The sequence below is a fragment of the Brassica oleracea genome, chromosome C4 (assembly GCF_000695525.1).
Source record: "Brassica oleracea var. oleracea cultivar TO1000 chromosome C4, BOL, whole genome shotgun sequence".
NCBI lineage: Eukaryota > Viridiplantae > Streptophyta > Magnoliopsida > Brassicales > Brassicaceae > Brassica > Brassica oleracea.
The window spans coordinates 6,110,214-6,117,222 of NC_027751.1; the positions used below are offsets into that span (position 1 = coordinate 6,110,214).

Genomic DNA, 7,009 nt, shown 5'->3' on the forward strand with positions numbered 1-7,009 from the left:
TGTAAATTGTAATGGAGACTCAACTGGGTATGGACCATCCCTGATCATGAATTATTGTAATAAAAATATAATATTAACATATTTTTTATTTTGTTATATTGCTTTTTTTTTATCATTTGCTCGTTTCATTTGGAATGTTTAAAAAAATTTATTTTAGAGGTTGTTTCCACAATAGATATATTGTTAATTATATGAAATTATCCATTAAGTTATGCTGAATTAATATGACATATAAATAATATTGTACCTTTATCTAATTTCCTCCAAGTTTAGCCATGACTTATTGTTATTATGTAGATCTTTAAAATTTTATTTTTGGCTAGATGACCATCAAACACAAATTATACAAACTTAATCTGTTTCACATTCGTGTCTTTGCCATCGTTCTTGAAGACTTAAACATTGAGACTTATACCTTCAGCTAATACTGTATTAGTTTTCCAAAATTAAGTTTTAAAAATGTGCAGTTTCTAAAGGTATCTCTCAGTGTGATAATTGTGAAAGCAGTGTTACTATATTACTTTGTAGTTGAAAAGAGACCATATCTTTAAACATATAATTTAGTGTGAAAGGTTATTGAAATGTTAAAAACTTAATTTTTTTGGTCTAAATGTTAAAATGTAAAAACTTAATTTATATTGCTTAATATTGTCTCCAGTAATATAATTTTTCAATCAAATTCTCTTTGTAACTAAACAAACCTATTTTGCAGGTATATCAGGCAAAAATAAGAATTGTCATAATCCAAAACAAAAAGAAAGAAAACACAACATTACTAAGGGCATTTCCAACCATGACAAAAAAATTGGTGTTAAACTTTATTTTTCAATTTCACTTCTCGTTGCTCAGTGTTACGTATCCAAAGTTGTTTTCTATTTGTAAGTCTTATAACTTAATTGTTCTAACGTTGATAAGAAAACGTGGGTCATTGGCCAACTCCGCATGAGTTAATTGATTACCAAAAAAAGTCGCATTTGACTATTTGAAAAAAGAAAAATTTATTTCGGTGATTTTCTCTTATAAACTTTGTAAAATTCGCCTTTTATAAACTTTGTAAAAGGTTGGAAAAAAAACTTTGTAAAAGACCAAAAGTCTCTTGTTCTTTAGACCAAAACACAAATCATGAACCCACCTCTATGGATAACTATTACAAAGAAATGGAACCATCAGCCGCAACCGCGTCTGGAAACCTCCCAGCTGCCGATCAGACAAACGATTACCAGAAGAAGGTAAAGAAAAGCAAAAGCATTCCAGATGGTGGGGCGTCAAGAAGCTGGAGTTTCAGCGATCCGGAATCGAGGAGGAAGAGAAGAGTCGCTGGCTATAAGGTTTACTCAGTTGAACAGAAGATGAAAGGATCCATTAGAAAAAAGCTTCAAATGGTTCAAAGACATTATCAGTATTTCCTGAAAATAGATTCTCCACTTTCTTTCTTTCTCTTTATATATAAAAAGTATATGAATCTCTTCTTGCTGAGTGTATGTTAATGTTATATACCTGTAACAAATGCAGGAAATGAATCTCTTACTTGAATTTTCTTTCACTCTCTTGCATTTATATCATATAAAAGTATATGAATCTCTTCTTGAATTTTCTTTCACTCTCTTGCATTTATATCATATAAAGATAGTCTTTGAATGAGACAGATAATGAATCAAATCAGTTCTTCATATCTACCTCTGAATATGACATTATTTTCTTCCAAATATTTTTTTTTGTGCAACATCCAAAACTATTTATAAGAAACTATTTTCTTTTAGTATACACAAACTCGCACAGTACAAGATTCTTTATTTCCTATCATTCATCTTTCTCAAGAAAGAGGAAATCAGACGAAGAAGAAGAAAAAACACTTACTGGATCAACTATGATGTGTGGTGGTCGTTGTCGTCTCACTTGATGCTGAGGCGCTCGTACCACTCATACCTCTCACAACACTCAGAATTAAGTGTTTCTTCTGGAGTCTCCCTCTCAGCTGGCGGATCTTGGCATCTACACGAGCTATGAATCCAATCTTGGTCTTTTGTCGAGCATTGGATCTCTCTCTTGTCCACATACGCTCGTCCTGGACGTCGATTTTGAAATGCTTGATCTCTTGGATGATGTGGTGGTCCAGAGGGTTCAACGATCTCTGGAAGGAGATGTGAGCTAAGCAAGGAAGTGTTGTGGCGGCTATGACCAGCAGTGTGGTGAGCCAGAAGATTGGCGCAGGTGCTAGAGCTTCGAGGAGCATGTGGAAGATGTTGCCTGATATTTTTGGAGGTAACATGCCGAAGAGGGCAAGGAAGATGTACCAGGTGAAGATACTTCCCCAGATCAAGGCGTGTTGGATCCATGTGAAGAGGCTCATGGTTAAAGCGATCTGTGCATTCACTGCCCAGACGATGCAAGTGAACATTGCGGTTCCCATTGCACTCATGTCTGCTGTTTGGCCATTGGAACAGAAAGATTGGACATGGAAGATGCCAAGGTTGAGGGCGAAGATGACTATGGATGCGTAGACTCCATTACTACCCATCTATCTGAGGATTCTGTACCAGTCGAAGAACAGGTTCTTGGGGCCTTGCTGGTACAATGCAGGGAACTATACAGAGAGCCAAAGAGAAACTTAAGATTAGAAGCAGGGTCTTAGGTTTAGTTGGGGAAATTTAACCGAATATAGAGAAACAAACCTGTAAGCAAACTTCTGAGGACACGTCTTGCTCAAAAACTCCAAGGGAGATGACCGGAGAGAGAAGTGAGAACAACATTGAACAGCAACAGGTAGGAGTCGTTGTATATGGCTTGGCCAGAAAACCCCGTGAAAGCCTCGAAGTAGAATAGAGTTAGACCAAATGTTATGTTCTTGTAGAAGAAGTAACATATCTGTCAGAAAAGAATATGAATCAAGATCAGGTTGGTATCTTGTTTAATTAATGGGTATGTACATGATGAGATCACAGATAGTTACCATCTGGGCTATTCTTTTGTAGCACCAGTGCCCGTTTGATTATGTCTCCCAGCTCTCGAGCACGCCTGAGAATCTGTAAGAATTGAACAATCAAAAACAGGTATCAACAACATCGGTGAACTAAAATGGAGGGTCGCTCGGTAATATTTGGTTTGCAACAATTTAACTTACTATACCTCAACATGGCCAGCATGGAAAAGATCAAACGCACCATCTATGTAAATTATGCGTGCACCAGGCCCTGGCCCCTGTCACCATAAGCATGTACGTTTGATTAACCCATTATACAAAATGATATGGAGAAAACTAAATCAATCGAGGAATATCTTAAGTTAAATCCAGCGGACATAAATTGACATAAGCGCTAAAAATAAGATGTGAAGCAACCTTCTGTCACTCAATAGGAAAATTATAGATAACACTCATAAGACGTACCCAATGATTGGTTAAATGGTCATAGAAAGGATTAACTAATTATGTTTCAGAAAGCAAGAACCAGACAATGTTATCAAAAAGATGCTATCCATTCTCTTTAATGATTAAAACAACTGAAAAAGAGAGCCAAGAACCACTTGCATAGCTATTAGAAGTCAAGAGTCATGTACCTGTTCAACCTCCTAGATCACTAAGCAAAATATAGATCTACACAACTCCAAAGATCTAAGTTATGTGCCTAAGTAAGCTAAACAGGTAGAAACACAAAGAAAAGAAGACTCTTGAAGACTCCACACACCTTGCCATTGGAAAACTGAACGATCTTGCGGGAGGAAAATGTGAGACGCGAGTACCACCAGCAGAAGAAGCTCCGTCCTCAAACCTTGGGCTATTATGCCCATGGCTAAACTGCCTTTGCAGAGACGAATGATTCTGACTGTTCGATCTTTCTCTTACACCGAGAAACATACGACCTGCAGAAACTCGAAAAAAGTTATAATCTTTATGTGATTAGTCAAACCTATCATTAACCGTTAACAACTCGTATCTCCCCTTAATTGAATGTATGTTTTTATTTTACCAACGATATCAGTGCTGGAAACTCCTTCAGTACGCTTGATCTGCTTATACCTCCCAGCCTTCTTAGCCAAGGCATAAGCATCAGTTCCATCAGGAAGAACGCAAGGATCATCCCCATGGATAATATAATCAATCCGATACTCATCAAACAACCTCTTCATGAACTCCTCCGTGATTGCGTAAGGAGCATCGGGAATAACCTCATCCACCCACTTAATAGCCTTCACCATTATCATCCTAAAACACACACAACCAACGACACAAATCAGAACAAAACAATAAAGCTATTTTGGATACACAACAAAAGAGATCATCATCACCTCTCGTGTAGAGGCGTAACGGGAGGTCCCTTGTTAGCTATGATCTCCTCGTCGCTGACGACGCCGACGACCAATTCGTCGCCGAGAGCACGCCTGCCGGAGCGCGTTGCAGTGGCTGTAGTGCATCATGTCGAAGCAGCCGTCCATGTAGACGCGGACTGGTTTTCGTTTTCTGAAGGGAGCAACGAATCGATCTAGCAAATTGGGCTTTGGAGAAAACAGAAAGGAAACGTCGAATTCTCAGGAAAAGCGAGACGAAGAAGGCGAACAGCAACGAAAATGGGCTTACTGGACCATTGACATTAACATTCTGTCTAAAAAAAAATCGAAGCCCAACATACCCAAATCCGGTGCTGACTTGTCAAAAAGGATTCTTTTTATTGGTTGATTTATTGATCCTACGTGGACACCCTCTCCATGGCTTATATCCCCGTTTTAGTATTGTATATATTGATAGCACACGATCACCTCATCAATTAAATATGTGTTGTGAACAATAGGGGAAATCGTGTTCTCTGTCTTATTATTTCTGAATCAAAGTGTTCTCTTATATAGAGGATACAAGGAATAGATAAAAGGAAAGTATCCAAATCATAATCCTAAAAGGAAAAGGAAAACCTCCTAAAGATAAACATGAAAGATAAATGGAAACTTATCCTAAGTCTAGGTCGGCCACTCTCTTCCTCTTTGGGCCGCCGACTCTCTCTCTCTCTATGGAGGAAAAAGAGTACAACGCATGACACTCCCCCTGATGAAGGTATCACGGCAGGTCCTTCAGGCGGCGCATCCCTTTCTGATGAACCAGCTTCCTGAACGTTGAGGTTGGCAGAGACTTGGTGAAAAGGTCGGCTGAGTTGTCGCTTGATCGGACTTGGACTACTTGAACCTCCTTTGCCTTCTGCAAGTCGTGGGTGAAAAAGAACTTGGGCAGGATGTGCTTGGTCCTGTCTTCCTTGATGTGTCCTTCCTTGAGCTGAGCTATGCACGCTGCATTGTCCTCGTAGATGATCATTGGCTCCTCTTTCTCTTGTCCCACGGACAGACCACTCTCTTTCAAGACATGGCCGGTCATGCTCCTCAACCAAACAAGCTCACGGCTTGCCTCATACATTGCTATGATCTCGGCATGATTGGACGATGTAGCAACTAAGGTTTGCTTTGTTGAACGCCAGCATATTGCGGCTCCACTATGCGTAAACACATATCCTGTCTGAGATCTAGCCTGGTGTGGATCAGATAAGTATCCAGCATCTGCATACCCGACCATGTTCTCTCCTGGCCGGTTGGTATAGAACAAACCAAGGTCTTTTGTTCCTTTCAGATATCTGAACAGATGCTTCACACCATTCCAATGCCTTAAGGTCGGACATGATCCAAATCTGGATAGTAAACTCACGGCAAAGCTTATGTCCGGTCTAGTATGACTAGCTAAATACATTAAGGCTCCAATGGCACTTAAGTAAGGCATGTCCGGTCCGAGTGCTTCCTCGTCCGGTTTCTTAGGTCCGAATGGATCCTTCTCAAGGTCTAAGGACCTCACGACCATAGGACACGGTAAGGGGTGTGCCTGGTCCATATTGAATTGCTTGAGTATCTTTTCTGTATAAGTTTCTTGATGCACAAGGATGCCATTTGCTTTATACTCAAACTGTAATCCCAAACAGAACTTAGTTTTCCCTAAGTCTTTCATTTCGAATTCTTTCTTTAGACATTCGACGGTTTGGGAAATTTCTCCAGAGGTTCCTATTATGTTCAGGTCGTCCACGTAGACAGATATTATAACATAGCCCTTTCTGTCAAATTTCTTTATGAATATACATGGACTTATTGGATCGTTCTTATAACCCTCTTTGGTTAGGTACTCGGATAGCCGGTTATACCACATTCGACCTGACTGTTTTAAGCCATATAAAGCTTTGTTCAGCTTAATGCAATGTTGTTCTCGAGAACCTTTCTTATCTTTGAGCTCAATACCCTCTGGAACTCTCATATGTATTTCATTGTCCAGTGGTCCGTACAGGTATGCTGTAACTACATCCATTAGGCGCAAATCAATGCTCTCTCTCACGGCCAGACTGATTAAGTATCTCAATGTAGTCGCATCCACCACAGGGGAATAAGTTTCCTCAAAGTCTATTCCTGGTCTTTGCGAGAATCCTTGTGCTACAAGCCGTGCTTTGTATCTCACTACTTCTCCTTTCTCATTTCTCTTCCTTACAAAGACCCATTTGTATCCCACTGGTTTGACATCTCTAGGTGTCAAGATTATAGGGCCAAAAACGCCTCTCTTTCTCAATGATTCTAACTCCACGTTTATAGCTTGTTTCCATTTGATCCAATCCGATCTTAGCATGCATTCTTGTATGGACGTGGGTTCTAGATCCTCATCTTTATCCATGATCTCAAGTGCTACCTTGTATGCAAATAAATCATCAACGTTGATATCTTTTCTGTTCCATTGTTTTCCAGACATTACATGGTCTATAGAGATCTCTTGGTTGTCCGGCTCTGGTGTCCCGTGAAGTTCAGCGTCCCGGACCTCACTTTGAGGAACGACCGGATCATCGGGTGTGGCCGGTATACTCGGCTCAACTATCATGGTCGGCTCGACCGGTCCATCTATGTCCTGGATGGTTTCCTTGATGCTCTCGGATCCAACACCTTTCTTGGATTTCCGAGGCTGTTTATCTTTGGAACCAATAGGTCTACCACGTTTGAGACGTTG

General features: G+C 39.9%; 1 protein-coding gene and 1 pseudogene across 1 annotated transcript; both read right to left on the bottom strand.

Moving 5' to 3' along the window:
- Window positions 1–1,073: 1,073 nt before the first annotated feature.
- On the bottom strand, window positions 1,074–2,440 carry LOC106337882 (putative phospholipid-transporting ATPase 7). The gene is made up of 2 exons (XM_013776986.1): window positions 1,858–2,440; window positions 1,074–1,497 (listed from the first exon to the last, which is right to left on the bottom strand). The coding sequence occupies exon 1, from the start codon at window positions 2,417–2,419 to the stop codon at window positions 1,862–1,864; it is 558 nt and encodes a 185-aa protein (XP_013632440.1). The 5' UTR covers window positions 2,420–2,440; the 3' UTR covers window positions 1,074–1,497; window positions 1,858–1,861.
- The window catches only part of LOC106337948, a 17,609-nt pseudogene continuing 12,250 nt past the window's right edge, over window positions 1,651–7,009 (bottom strand).

Coding starts and splice junctions, on each gene's coding strand:
- LOC106337882 (XM_013776986.1), bottom strand. CDS start 2,419: ATGAGTGCAATGGGAACCGCAATGTTCACTTGCATCGTCTGGGCAGTG.